The sequence below is a fragment of the Dromiciops gliroides genome, chromosome 3, assembly GCF_019393635.1.
Source record: "Dromiciops gliroides isolate mDroGli1 chromosome 3, mDroGli1.pri, whole genome shotgun sequence".
NCBI lineage: Eukaryota > Metazoa > Chordata > Mammalia > Microbiotheria > Microbiotheriidae > Dromiciops > Dromiciops gliroides.
In genome coordinates this window covers 30,220,094-30,234,616 of record NC_057863.1, presented here as the reverse complement: position 1 = coordinate 30,234,616, position 14,523 = coordinate 30,220,094, and the positions used below count along the sequence as shown (strand labels likewise).

General features: G+C 41.3%; 1 protein-coding gene across 1 annotated transcript in view; it reads left to right on the top strand.

Moving 5' to 3' along the window:
* Positions 1-14,523, top strand: part of MECOM (MDS1 and EVI1 complex locus) — a 712,085-nt gene that overhangs the window by 624,109 nt on the left and 73,453 nt on the right. The window contains exon 3 of the mRNA XM_043994868.1: positions 14,050-14,184. Within this exon, the coding sequence (XP_043850803.1) occupies positions 14,050-14,184 (135 nt within the window). The remainder of the gene's footprint in view (positions 1-14,049; positions 14,185-14,523) is intronic.

The following is a 14,523-nucleotide window of genomic DNA, read 5'->3' as shown; positions in this document are numbered from 1 at the left end:
TTATCAGGCTGGTCCCTTTAAAGGTTGAATTGTTTTGATTTGTGTCTGTCCTGCATAGTATAAGGTTATGTATTCATTGTCATGTTGTTGCCCCATTAAAATGTAAACTTGTGGAGGACAAGAACTATTTCCTTTTTTGTCTCTGTATACCTAGTGCTTGGGCAGCTAAGTGGCCCAGAGGATAGAGTGCTGGGCCTGGAGTCGGGAAGACCTGGGTTCGAATTCAACCTCAGACACTTACTACCTGTATGACCCTGGACAAGTCACTTAACCCTGTTTGCCTCAGTTTCCTCTTCTGTAAAATTCCCTGAAAAGAAAATGGCAAACCACTCCAGCATCTTTGCCAAGAAAACTCCAGATGGGTTAATGAACACACCTACTGCTTAGCTCAATGTCACAAATTTAATGAGTGATTGTTAATTGATTGGTTAAGCATCTCCTAAATGCAAAACATAAAGGCAAGGAAATGGTGGTTAGTGTTGGGCTTGGAGCCAGGAAGCCCTGAGTTTGAATCCTGTCTCTGACAAAATCTGTGTGATCTAGTTTGAATTACTTTGTGCTTTAGGCAACTAACTACCTAGGATTACTTACAAAGTCATTGAGTAATTGTGGCCTGCATTTGGTGGAGGGACTTCCTTTGAATAATCTTCCTTGAGGAAATCATTTATCCCAATATGTTCAAAGTACTTTGCTAGGCTCTGTTGGGAATAGAAATACAAAAGCGAAAAATCCCTGGTCCAGTGGATTTTGCATCCTCCTGATAGCTCTTCCATCTTTGAATCCTCCTGGCTTTCCTGGGAAATAGACCATAACATTTTAGTAAATTTCAAAACAAATTAAGGAGGGATCTTGCCTCTTTTTGTATCCTTAGTGCTTAGCACTATGCCTAACATATAGTAGGTACTTAATTAGTGTTTATTGACTGAATAAATGAACTACTCATAGGAGTATAGATTTAGAACTAGAAAAGACCCCAGAAACCATCTAGTCTATTTTACAAATGAGGAAACAGACTTGTTCAAGATCAGAGTAGGGATTTGAACCCATCTTCTGACTTCAGAACCAGTTCTCCCCCTTGCCCCTGCCACTGTACCATGTAAGAGATGGCTTCAGAACTCAGCTTAGAATGGAGAAAGGAGAGAAGGAGGAGACTTAGGTGATTTTTCAGTAATTTGGAGCTGAAGAATAAGGGAGAGTGAATGATAACTGAAACATGGAATCTGAGTTACTGGGAGGATGGTATTGCCATCTGTAGAAATTTAGAGGGAAAAAAGGACAGCTAGGTGGCACTGTGGACAGAGCACCGGCCCTGGATTCAGGAGCACCTGAGTTCAAATCTGGCCTCAGACACTTAACACTTACTAGCTGTGTGACCCTGAGCAAGTCAATTAACCCCAATTGCCTCACCAAAAAAAAAAAAAGAAAGAAAGAAAGAAAGAGAAAGAAAGAGAAAGAAAGAAAAAAGAAAAGAAAAGAAATTTAGAGGGAAACCAAAGGGTTATAATAATTATATAATTACTAATTATGATCATTTAGTGCAGTGTCCACTGGTGCTCCCTAGGATCAGTCCATTTAGAAAATATCATTGGGGCAACTAGGTGGCACAGTGGATAGAGCACTGGCCCTGGAGTCAGGAGTACCTGAGTTCAGATCCGGCCTCAGACCTTAACACTTACTAGCTGTGTGACCCTGGGCAAGTCACTTAACCCCAATTGCCTCACTAAAAAAAAAGAAAAAAGAAAATATCATTAAGGCAAGAGCTCCAGATCATCTCCTTTAAAATATTGTATTTTTAATTGATGAAATAAAAAGCATCTCCATAACATGGTACAATAAAAGCTGATTGCACCAGGAAACTGTAAATCTGCTATGTCTAACTTGCTATTCCTTTCAAATGCACAACAAAATTATCATGTAAATTTCTTTAAAAATAGTTTTAAGTCTTGATTCTTTGACACTCTTGATTCTCCCAGGGCACAAATATAAGTGGTAAAGTTTCCTAGGAGGGTTGTTGTTTTATTTTTTAAAAAGTTCTTTTTAGTAAGAGTCTTTTAACCCAAGCCAAGGAGATCCAAAGATAACCATAGAAGCATGATATCACAGATTTAGAAGTGTTATCACCAGACTGTGGAGCGTTCCCTCCCTACCCCCTCCATTTTACCAATGAGGAATTCAGACACATAGAGGAATTAGGGGACTTTCTTGAGGGTAACACAGATGATCAGCATTTGCGTTGGGATTTAAGCTTAGGTCTCCTTAACTTTAAGTCTGGCATTCTACCCAGTATTCCATACTCTCTATATGCACCATACTCCTGTGATCTTAGAAGAGCCTTCTTTGGGCACCTATCAGGATCCTTTGGGATTCTCTGACATCTTTCTTGATTAGAAGGCACTAAGTCTTCCCCAACTCCCGCTGGTATTGAGTCTTTTCAAGACTTCCTCTTACTGATTGGCAGAGAATGCTGTAGGTGGGACAGAGGAAGCCCAGCAGCAGGCCAGACAGAGACTGACATCTTTGGGGCTAACACAGCTTGAAGAAATGAAAACATTTTTCTTAAAATTCTTCTCTTCTCCAGGTCAGGGTGAAGAGTAGGACAACGGGCATTCATACAAGGGAGTGGAGGCAGGGACACCCTTCTAAGTCCTTTGACTTCGGCGTTTTCAAAACTTTTTCATATTTCTTATACATGTGAAAAAAATAAATATTGGCTTGTGGCCACAAACTCAAAGAACTTCCCATTGGTAAATACATTGTTTATTTTCCCTACAACTGTATTGGGTTTATATTAAGGAATTTATATGAAAACAGAGATGTAGGTTAAATGGCTTGTCCCCAAAGTGCACAGTCAGTGGTGGAGCCAGAATGAGGATGGAATCTCCCTGAATCCTCCTCTGGTGCCCCTGCCACCAAATGACAAGGACAAGAATGGAGGAGATGCTACTTGATTAAATGATGTTCCAGGGTCACACAATGTTGATGGCTGACCTAGGAACCACTGAGTGTACTCCAAAGAATAACATATTAAATGGCATCCAGAAGAGTTAATTAATCTCATTGAGGGGGGGATTAATCCCAGAAGGAATTTCCTACATTAATATGAAGGTCCAGATGTGAGGGAGAGGGAACAACTGGCTGGTTTATAGAGGAGACAGGGCAGGCATCCCACCTGAGCCAAGATCCTTAAGAAAACACAAATGATCCGAACATTCTGAATTTTAGCTGGTGGTCCCAAGAATGTTCCTTGTCTTAGTAGTCAGGCTGATGACGTGCAGCAAAATTGTCGCCTTTTTTTTGGTGAAATGTCTAAAATTTACTTGTTTTATTTCCTAGGTGCTCTCTTTAATATAAAGAACATGTGTGTGTATATACACATATATACACATACATATACATATATATGTATATATATGTGTGCGTGTGTGTGTATGTATATATATACCAATGGAACTGTGGTTGGATTTTAAAAGCTCTTTGGTTTCTTCCAAAAATCAAATTTTATGTCATTCATTGAGTATTGGTGATTTTGTTGAAACTTTGCATTTATGCTTTCTGCTACTCAGCATTATAGCTTAAGCTATGAACTACATCAAAATAGTCCTTATGAAAAATACTTATAAGTAGCTACTTAATTAGAATTTGGAAAATAAGTCCAAATTTATTTGGATTATATTGGGTTGAGGATTGTAATTTATTCAGGAGAGCTGTTGTCTCACCAAGGCATTTCATCTCAGTTCCAGAAAAGAACAGCTAGTCAATTATTAAGTACATTTACAGTCAAGTGGAAAAAAGAAATCACTTTCCTTCTGCCCAAATTTACTTCCCAAATACACATTTAAAAAAAAGTTTTATTGATGCCATTTATCTTTGTATCACTAAGATTTTTGGATCTCCAAATCCATAATTATTAAGACAGTTGTATGCATCCTTAAAAAAATTGAAAGATTAAATTGCCTGATTAATGGCAATTATTCTGATATAGTTAATTAAAAAGAAGGGAAGTCACTAATGGATCGCTCGGGAAACCTTTATAACATAGTGTCTATTAAAAGTGATTCCTAGCTGTAGGGTACAATAATGGGGTGCTAATTTCTGAAAGCACACAGTGCTGTCCCACAAAGACATCAAGATTTGTAGGAAATCAACCCTCCAGCAGTCCTGGCAAGCCAGACTGACCCCAGCAAATGAAAATAATCAAAAGTAATTAGAAGCGTGCTGGACTACTCCTCGGAGATCTATGCAGGAGAATAAACATGCCTGAGTCCTCCGAGCCTCTGAAAAGGCCCATGTCTGAGCTGTTAGGTGCCCTGACCTTGTCCACATAAAGATGTGATTTATGAAGTGTAGGGCGCAGCAGCAGGGCTTCTGTCTTCTCCTGGAGAACCAAATTACCGAGGTGGAGATTAACATGCTTTCAGTCGGGCCCATTTCCAGACCAAGGGAAATTTTTTATTTACATTTTTTTTTTTACCTTTAATTTCCTCTTCTCCTTTTTAACAGCTTTTTGGCTATAGGGAAAAAAACACACACACAGACACACAGACACACAGACACACACAGACACACACACACACAACCAACCAAAGTGGAGTCCATCAAACAGTGAGGGGGACGAAAGAACTGTCCAGAAATGATGATTTGTATTGATGTTGGAGACTTTTCAGTTCCTTTTTGTTTGTAAATTCACATCAAGTAGGACCATTCTGCTTGCTTGGTCTCTCTCTCTCTCTCTCTCTCTCTCTCTCTCTCTCTCTCTCTCTCTCTCTCTCTCTCTCTCTCTCTCTCCCCCTCCAGCCACCCCCCTTCTCTCTCCCCTTCTCTCTCCCCCCTACTCTGGTTCACAAAATTCACTGCCAAGGGCTGGATACATATCTAATGAAATGCTCCCCTAATTAAAAAAAAGCCCTCAACCTAACAGTGGAGCTGGCCTAACTCACTAATCTTAACTTTATCTTTTATCACTATGATTAGTCTAGGAAAGAAAAAATAAAAGGGAGAGTGAGAATAAATTTGAAGTCCTGGGTGTCATGTTTGGGGAAGAGGAGGGAAGGTGAAAAGAACAGGAGTTTTGGTGAAGAAATTTCCCTTGAAAAACCATTTCCTAAGAAAATCTCCCCCATCCTAAAAGCACCCCTCAGCTTTCCCCCAGTCTCCATTTTGGTTAGGTGAGATTTGGCAAAACTCCATGATGAACGGTAAAAAAAAAAAAAAAAGCAGCATTGACTTTTAATAATGCATCAATATTCCTACACAAAACTAATTTAATTAACGGGCAGTTATTACACAGGGAAATGTCAATTTCTCACTTTATTTCCTCCTCTAGCTTGTCTGTTCGAGATGGGTTTGAACAGCATGTGGGGTGCATGGGCCTTTTGCTGGAGAAATGTAAAATGCCCCTTCTGCATTCTTGACAAGCTAGCTTTAAAAAAAGAAAAAAATAACATTTAAAACACAAGTCGGCTGGAGCTCAGTGTGCGTTTAGTCACCTTTAGAAACCTAATGCTGCAGAATTAAGCTAACTCCCCTTTAGGCTGGGGTTATGAAGTGCCTTTCCCTATAAACTAAAAACATAATGTCAGGGTGAATGGGAACATACTTTATTACATTTATGGTACTGAAAACTGCCAGCAAGTTGTCTTAGGTTTAAATATTGTCCTCTGTAGAGTGTTCCAGTGCTGTTTGTCCACAGGAAGCCTATTAAAAGTGGACAGTGCAGTTATTTCATCTGGCTTTGGCTAGGCTGCTTTCCTTTGCTTTAATGATGTCCTGGAATGCACCATGCCCACAGGGTCTCCATTAGGAGAACTTTTACTTCTGGGACGACCATGAAGTTAAAGGCTTAAAAGAGGCATCAGCTTACACCCTTGTGGGAATCACTTGAAGGCTGGAGCACTAACTTCTTACCCCTTTAACTAATATATTGACTTATTTTAAATAAACAATGGGAAAATGAAGGCAGACCAAGTGGCCTTATTAGAAATCTTGGGGCCTCTTAAAGATCCCCCTGTTCAGGCTGCTGGGGGGGGGGGGAGGAAGGAAAGGGCCCGAGGAGGGTTTATGCCCTTTTCAAACCAGGAAGCAAACACATTAACCTCTCCCACCCCACCCCTGCCATCAGCCAAAGAGGGATCTTTACAGCTCCCAGAGAATATATCAGCTCACACTCAAGCTGTAGTCTCTGATCTCAAGGCCTCTCAGTTATGGGATGTCTATTCATTGTAAATAAGAATTAATAGAATGATCAGTTCGGGTTTACAAGGAGAAAAACGATCATGCCTTTTAGAGAATTAAGAAAAATAATTATTCTTTTCCATAAATACTAAACAAAAAGAAACAAACAAAACCAAAAAGAAACCAAACAAACAACTGAGATACTCTCTCTCCACTCTGTGACTTCCAAAAGTGTGTGTTGGTTCCAGTGGGTCCTCATGTTCTACCCCCTTAATAGTTAGATCATCTGTCCTGATACTTGTTTGTGAATTAAAAGCTGGTTTGAGATTATAGTAAAACCATGATTTTAATAGCCCATTTCAAGGGCAGGGCTAAACACCGGAGAAGCATGCATGTGACTGACTGATTGCTGCTGCTAGACAGCGGCTTTTCCAGATTAATTTGTAACCGGGAACTACCGTAAACAGATTTCACCAGAAAATCCCAAGGAATAGAGGGAATTGGTGGTGGTATTTGGCTCCTTGTATTTATTTATTGTTTTAGAAGCCTCCTAATGAAAAGCTAGCTAACTGGAAAAGAAAGTTCGCCCCCTGAGGAAGGGAAGTGGGGGCGAGGGGGGGGGGGAAGAAAGGAAAGGGGAAATCCCCCAAACGCATTCCTTCCCCTATCCCTTCTGGTGAGCTGAGGTGGGTCAGTGGTTCCATATCTCCTGCCGAAAGGGTACTCATTAAAATGACCAGAGGCTTCTTTCAGCCATAAAGGGGGTTCCATCGCCTCCCCTAGGGGTTCCAGACCAAGTCTGAAGAATGCAGCATTGCTTCCAACTGCTAGTTATTTATCTAGGCTTAATCCCAGGACTCTGCCCATTACTACCTATATGACCTTAGGGCAAATCAATCCCCTCTCTGGGCCTCAGTTTCCTTATTCATAAATTGACTAGATCAGGGGGATCCATAAATACATGCAGAGATGTCAGAGGGTCTGTGAACTTGGATGGGAAAAACGTGATATCTTTATTTCCACTATCCTTTGGCTTCCTTTGTAATGCAATATAGTTTATTTTGTGCATCTAAAAACATTATTTCGAGAAGGGGTCCATAAGCTTCAGCGGATTTCCAAATGGGTCCATGGCTTAATCTTTTTTAGATTAAGGACTTCTGTTCGATAGTTTATTTCAAGGGTTCTTTGCAACTCCGAAACTACTATTCTCTGAAATAAGAACGCTGAGGTAATGAATGAACTGAGAAATCTATGGATACAGATTAATAGAGGCAATGAGTTAATAGATGGGAAGGGGGAGGGAGACAAGTGCCGTGTTTTCTCTCCTTTGCTGGAGACCCCCCCCCCAAGTAAAGTCTCTTCTTTCATTCTTTGCCGCTGGGAAATCCAACTGGCCCTAAACCAATTCAAAGCCTTCTAGCTCCAGATAAATTGCTTGTACCCCTTGGTCCAGGTAGGAGAGAGAGCAGAAGCGCTTTGCTCAGAAGCTCTTGTCTCTTTGGGTTATGTTGGGAGGAAAAGATGGTCAGAAATAGTCCCCGGCTGCAGGAGAAAGGATTTGGATGCGGTCTTGAAACCAACCGTCAAATCAGCCCCAAATAAGGTAGGGGGCGGGGGAAGGGGATACCAGCCCACCCCTGCTGCATTTTCCCTTCTCTTTGCAGAGCTGGGTTATAGGGTGCAGAAGGAGTCCTACTATGGGAGTGGGGAGGGAGAAAGAGAGGGAAAGCCGGGAAGCACTGACTTCCCAGTGAGGCCTTTGCAGCAGCAAGAGCAGCAGCGGGGCCCCAGTCTCTGGTTTGTTCCCTGCAAGGGCCAGTACCTGAAAGACAGCGAGGGCCTCTCTCCTTTTTCAGCCCCGGCTAAAGCAAGGTTTTTGCTCCGGCTTCCCATTAATTCGGGTCACATCGCCATCTACCGGCCTGCGCTTGAAACTGCACTCACTGCAGCCCCCTTGTATGTAACCCAAGCCTTCTCTCTCCATCCCCGAATTAAAACAAATACGAATACTAATAAATGGAAGAGGGGGGGAGAAGAGGATGGAGGTGGGGGAGGATTCTTTAGAGTCTTTTCCATGAAATTGTGATTCTGGTAGGCTCTGCTATTGATACCCCAAACCCTTTTGTTTACCCACCAACATTTCCTCTCTTTCAGGTCAGCTTTGTCAAGGGGGGAGAGAGGGGGCGGGGCGGGGAACAGCTATCAGGACCCCTGATCAGGCCGCACCGTCGAAAGCAATCGGTTCCCCAGATTACTTGTATTTAATACACAATGCATCATAAAACAAATCCCTCATCCTGACAGGAAGAAAATAGAACAGCTCATAGCTCGAGCTGGTCCAATTTATGGCTAAATTAAAAAAAAGGCTCCAACAATGGACAAGTTGAGGAAGGGCAGGAAATCAATGGCCAGCAAACCGGGGGCTCTTAGAGGTTCTCAAGCACCAGACTCTCTGGGAATCTCGGACCAGGTTGTAGGTTATTTACAAAGGATTTTTCCTGTCCTACCTACCACTGCTGTGCGATTTTCCCTTGAACAATAGCCATTATCTGAAATAACAGTTCAATGTCACAGATAACTGGCCATTGAAACGAATTAATCACCATCTCTTGTCACTGCCTTTCCCCTCCGCCTCCTTTTTATTATTAATATTTTTTAAATAGACATTTCGGTTTGGAGATATTACACACACACACACACACACACACGAAAATATAAGTGGGTGGCCCTTGCAATAAAAGATAAAGTTGAATGTGCTCACCTCCCCCCACTGGGGAAAAAAAAGAAGATATTTATTGAGCCACTTAATACTTTTCCCACTTTTCCGCTATTAAGTCAAGGAAAGAGATGGGATTTGCTAATGAGTCTTACAAATTAAATTGTGAATTTAAAAATATTTAGCTCTTGCCGGTGGATTTTTGCTGCACTCTCCAAGTGTACGTGTTAAGTAAACTCAGAGACCTTCTTTTCAATGCTATTCATTCCAAAGAGACTCTTTCCGTGAGATTTGTTTAAATAAAACCTGAACATACACAGTAGAAAATAACTAGACGTGGGATAGTGGCATTCCCCCAACACAAGGTGCTTATTGCATAAAGCACAAAAGGGTGATATTGAATAGTTTAATTTTATTTAGTGTCAAATATTTAGTATATTTTATAGTATTAAAATTTGCAAAATTCACCAGATTGTCTTGTCATTCTCCCCAAGTATTTTAAAGATTTTTGTTTGTTTGTTTTACGAAAATTGCACATTAGTTTACGGATTTTTTCTTCTTTTTAGAATATATACTTTAACAACACCAAAAATAAATCGAACGTTTCTTCTTGTTCTTAAAACCAAGAGAGAGGGAAAGATATGAGTGAGACGGTAGACCAGTGTTTTTGACGCGTACTCAGTAAAACTATCCGTGACCATGCCAACTTTGTTTTTACTACAATTTAGCCAACACTGTTTGCTCCGAGTCTCAGAAATCCTGCTTTTCCTTAAGTGAGGATTTTCTGCAGAGTTTGGTGTGAGAGGAAGCTCTGCCGCCCACAGACTCATCCTCCCCTCCCCCCTTTCTGTACACACCCATCTTTAATTTGCACTCACCCTCCCTACCCACACACACCCTCACCACCCCCTTTATCCTCCCCCCCCCATCAAGGTATAGCCTTTCCTTCCCCCCACCGTTCTCTTACAACCTCCCCCAGCCCATCCCTGCCCCCCTACGCACTCGCGCGCGCTCGCACACACACACACACACACACACACACACACACACACACACACACACACACACACACACACACACTTGTAGTTTTCGGGACATTGAAACAGACGAGATTTCCCTGCGGAAACAAATCCTGCCTTCCAAGATCTCCCTATTGGTTGTTTACCCGGACGAAAACGACATGCCTTTTTTTTTTTCTTTTTTTTTTTTTCCTTTAAGGGGCAGGGTGCATCCATAATCAGTCTACCCCTATAGGACTTCTATCTTGGCGACCTTTTTGTGACCTCTCCCGCCAGAGGAGGCTGCTGTCACTTTAAAAATTTACTGAACTCTGTCTGGCTTCCGATCACTTACTTGGAGCTGGGGGAGATAGCTCCCTGGCTCCCTCTCCCTCGTCTCTTTCTGGATGGCCGAGCAGATCCTCTTTAAAGGGACAGTTCATGAAATAGAATCCCTTGCAGCTGAGCGCGGAGTTGCAAATAGAGGGACGATCCCGTAAGGGTCCCGGATTGGGGGAGAGGGAAAAAAGCGGGGTGTCTAGAACTTCCGTCTTCCCTGCCCCTCCACCAGACCCTCACCCCACCTTTTCAAAGGCTCCAGCACCCCCTCCTTCCTGCGTTTCCCCCCGCTTCTGTTTTTTTTTTAAACTGGGAGAGAGGTGGAAGTTTTAGTGGTTCTCAGATAACTTTCATTACACATCGGGCTGATAAGCGCGAGAGAAAGTGAGAAAAGAAGGAGGTGATGTGAACAGAAGGAGCTACCCTTAGAAGGGGAGGGGGAGACAAGGAGGAAAAAAAATTTCCCACCCTCCCCACCGGACCACCCCTCCCCCCTCCCCAGAAGAGAGGAGAGCTGAGACTTCACTTCGGGTCGTTACAAAAAAAGATACATTGTTGCCTGATGATAGAGCTACAAGATCGCGTGGTCCGGGCGAGCTCCTAGAGACTAAGTTAGCAGAGTGATTATTTTAATCGCGAAACGTTGCTCGCCATCGGCTGAGAGATCGTCTGGCCCAGAACCTCAGGGCTCATTATTGTTATTATTTTATTCTCTTGTGATTGCCTTTTTTTTAAATTGCTGGGAGTTGAGTCCTTAGACATGTTAAGGTAAGAGACCTGACTTTCTCATTTAAAAAAAAAAATCTTCCCGGAGTGCATAGTTGGGTAACTTCTGACATTCTCTCTCCCCTCTCCTCCTCCTTTTCCTCCTCCTCCTCCCCCCTTCTCTCTCTTTCCCTCCTCCCCTCTTTTCTGTCTTCTTTTCCAACTCTCCTAGTGCCGCGGCTGCCCGCAGCCCCTGCGCTTATCTACGTTGCTAAGGCTGCCGATTTCCTTGTTCCTCCTTCAGAACCTGGTGGTCGACTAGTCTCCTGCAGCCCGGCTGGTCTCTGGGGCAGGGTGGGTTGTCTGTCTCCCTGTTGCTTACTGCCTGTGTTTCTCTCACTCTCCCTCCCTCCCTCTCTCCTTCCCCTCTTTTTTTTTTCCTCCCTCTCCCCCCCCCCCCAGATTCCTAGTTCTGTGTGTGTGTGTGTGTGTGTGTGTGTGTGTGTGTGTGTGTGTGTGTGTGTGTGCGCGCGCGCTCGTGTGCCTGCATCTGAGAGTCCTACAAGGTGTGGCTGCCAACACTCTGAATTCCTGGCACCGACCTTGCTTCTTGAGAGCTCTCTTCGGCCAAGTTCCACCTTCCCAAGTTGCAGACTTGCACTTCCAAGATCGAATGCTTCGCGAAAAAAGTTACTCTCGGACCCGCGGGCGATATCGTAGGGATTACACTCCCCCCCCCCCCCGGTCTTCTCTCCCCCTTTCTTGTTTGTGAAGGGCCCTTTCTCTCAAATCTTTCTAAAGGAATTAAAAAATATATATATTTGTGGAGCATGACAGCTTTCCTAAACTCTGGAGTATGGTGTATGAAATAGCAGCACATTAGTCGTCGCTGCATTTTTATTTTTATTTATTTGCTAGATTTGCTAGACTCTTAAAGCGTTGGGGAGACCGGTGCAGAGCTAGCGAGTCAAAAGTTAATCATTCACAGGAGAGGGGGAAAAAGTTTCTGGAAAAGTTGTCTTAAGCCTTGAAGGAGAGAGATTGAGGTTCGAAAAGTCATTTGTGGGGGAAAATGCTCAGAAAAAAAAAAATCTTTGTACTGAAATATTTACAAAGACGTCCTTTGTAAGTGAGCTCAGTTTCTTAATCTGCTGTTGATTGGCAATTGCAATAATGTTAACACGGAATAAAATTACATTTAGGATTTTTATGTGAAGTGTATGTAATACTTCTCCCCCCAGTAAAAAAAGGGGGGGGGATAGGAATCGCTTGAAATCGAAGAGGCTGGAGACTTTCTGACTTTGAAATTAACAAGTTTTCCATGTCTCCCGGAAAATATAAAATGTAACTCCTGTTGAATTTCATTGACTGAGTCTATTTCCTTCATGAGACACTAATTCATGATTTCTGGGAAAAATGTATATCAAGGGTGAGCTAGCCCCTCCTCCCCCAAACAAAAACCTATCCCTAACACAATTTCCATGACTATTTCAGAATATGCATTGGTGCTGATATTTACGTAACACTTGAAAGCTAGCTAGAAGCAGCACCCTCAATTACCCTGGAGATTCATTTCACTTGGGCTTAAGAAAATAACCCTAAAGTTTGTATCTTTTAAAAATGTAATTTTAGATAGATGATAGTTAGATAGATAGATAGATAGATAGATGTATACAGAAGAAACTGTTACCTTTTTTTCCTTTCCTTTTCTTTTTTTTAGACAAGAACTAAAAAGTCTAGTGTTTCTATTTTTTTTTTTGACTACTCATTCATTGGTCTTTAATTGCCTCATGGCCAAAGCCTCATTCCCTGTATCTGTTGCCCTCTAAGCCTTGGGGTTTGTCCCCTTGAAGTCTGTGGTGAGTTAATGACCTGGAGCTACTTTTGGGTGATTACCTGAATTCTATGCAGAACAGCTTTAGGGCTAGATAAATATACTTTAGACTGTCGTAACCTTTATAGGGACTCAGATAAAACCGAACTCTCTCCCCTCAATCCTATTCTTTTAATTAATTAATTTGGGACCTAGACTATTATTTAGTATTTGATAAGAAATTCCCTCAAATTTGTATTAATTATCTTGTATACCAAGCCAGGTTTCATATTCATCTACTCAAAAGGCCAGGAGTACTGAAATATTTTCTTTTATAAAATTTAAAAATATTATACTTATTAGATAAAACAGGATAACATGCTTAAAGACTGCAAAAAGACAAAAAAATTACTTTAGCTGATTTCATTTTTCTTAGTGCAATCAATATTGTTCAGTGTCTAGTACAGGCCAGACAAAAATGTCTGAAGATTAAATAATGGTACCCGGTCACATAGTATTAGTAATGTATGATGATATTTTCATATAACCCTTTTTCATTTGCTTATAATTTGTATTTGTTTATTATCTGCATAATTGGAACCATTTCTTAGTTTGTGTTAAAATGCTAAATTGCCATGTTTTGCATGAGTGTTTACATGATTTTTCCTTTCCTTTCCTTTTTTTTTTAGTTTGGCATAAAAGCTTCTATTATTAGTCAAATCCTGTAATTTGCTTCAATTAAGGGTATGATCTAACTGTTGTGTGATGGGGTAGAGCAGACTAATGAAAGGAGATTAATAACATTTACTCTAAACTTTATTTGAGTCAATTCAAATTACAAGCAATATGAAAATCTACATTTCCATGATAAGAATATAGAAATCTGGGAAATTGATGGTTTATTTAAGATGCATTATGTTCATGGGTATTGGCCTATACTATATGTTATAAAACCAAATTTGATAGAATTGTTTTAAAGTTATTGCCACTTATCCATGCATAATAAGGGAATCAGGGCTTTGAAAAACGGATATTTTTTCATAATGATTACCAAGTGGTCTGTTTTGTAAAAGCCAACATATTATTACTTCAGATTTGTTCATCCTATATTCAATCGAATTTGGTCTAATACTTCTCCAACCCTCCCCTCCCCCCCCAATAAAAGACCCACTGGAGAAACATACATTTCAATGAAATGTTTTTGAATAATTAACCATTTCCTTATTTAGAGATACATGATTTATATTTTCAGCAATATGTTAGGATGGCAATGGAAAGATTGATAATTCTCCTTTTCTTCTTCCTAGATATTAGATGAGTTTTGCAATGTGAAATACTACATAGATGCCAGTCAACCAGATGTCGGGAGCTGGCTCAAGTATGTCAAGTTTGCTGGATGCTATGAAGAGCACAACCTCGTTGCATGCCAGATAAATGATCAGGTATGTTGTAAATAGTTTTCTGGACTTTGTCTGAGAGGTTTAAGGTACCAGCGAAGCCTGAAGGATAAAAATAACAGTGAGCCACAGTAGACCCTTGTGGCCTGTTGTTGGCTGTTCTGCCGAAGGAGGAAGAGGTAGAGTCGGCATATGCAGAATCAAGCCAGGTTTTGGAGTTGCTTGGAATATTGTTTATGGCAATGCCAGGAGAATCTCACTTCATTTCTCCTATTCTGTTCTAGTAGTCTTGGAATGAGCCGTTTAATAATGCGTAATTTGCTGCCGTTCATTTTTTTCCTCTCCCCCATCATCCCACAAAGGAACCAACTTAAGGCTTTTTAG